This window comes from Palaemon carinicauda, chromosome 32 (assembly GCF_036898095.1).
Source record: "Palaemon carinicauda isolate YSFRI2023 chromosome 32, ASM3689809v2, whole genome shotgun sequence".
NCBI lineage: Eukaryota > Metazoa > Arthropoda > Malacostraca > Decapoda > Palaemonidae > Palaemon > Palaemon carinicauda.
In genome coordinates, this window is record NC_090756.1 from 147755 (window position 1) to 148484 (window position 730).

Here is a 730-nt window from a genome sequence, read left to right on the forward strand (position 1 = left end):
GACATTTGGCCTTGTTTCCTTCTCACTAAGTATGAAAGACTTGAAATAGTTAATTAGAATATTAGACTGGATCATATTAAACAATTATTTACAGAAGTAATTTCGATTATTATATTTCTACCACTATATTATGAAAACAATATCTAACTTGCGCTTTATGTTTACAACATATCATCCTTCATCGCGATCTATGTCAATCATACGCGAATTATTCATGTAGTTTTGCAATCATTCACCAATAAATCATGTATAATGTATGTTCTACACAGACACTCTGTATCTTCAGACCTCATCAAGATTATTAGGCAACTCGTGTGCCAAGGACGTCATCGTCTAAATCTCACAGGAATGACTTCAAACAAGGTTTTAAAGGCCGCTCATGAATGGCAAAGGCAAGGGACAGTGACATTGCCCTATCAATCAGGACAATGCCCTAGAGACTGACCATATATCATAGGATCAGCGCCCAAGACCCCTCTCCACCCAAGCTAGGACCAGGGACAGCCAGGCAATGGCTGCTGAGGACTAGAGATAAAGTAAAAAATTCTCAATGATGACTTCAAACAAGGATTAAAGATGAAATAAAATTATCTCAGTGGGGACTTCGATCAAAGATTAAGGAGGAAGTCCAATTATCTTAAAAATGAATTCAAACAAGGACTTAGGAGGAACTCCAATGATCTTAAAGATGACTTCGACCAAGGACTTAATAGGAAATCCAATGATCTCA

At 37.1% G+C, this 730-nt stretch overlaps 1 protein-coding gene across 1 annotated transcript in view; it reads right to left on the minus strand.

Annotated features, from left to right (window-relative positions):
* LOC137625426 (uncharacterized) overlaps positions 1 to 182 on the minus strand; it is a 10377-nt gene extending 10195 nt beyond the window's left edge. The window contains exon 1 of the mRNA XM_068356335.1: positions 166 to 182. Coding sequence (XP_068212436.1) covers positions 166 to 182 — 17 coding nt within the window. The remainder of the gene's footprint in view (positions 1 to 165) is intronic.
* Between the last annotated feature and the right edge of the window lie 548 nt (positions 183 to 730).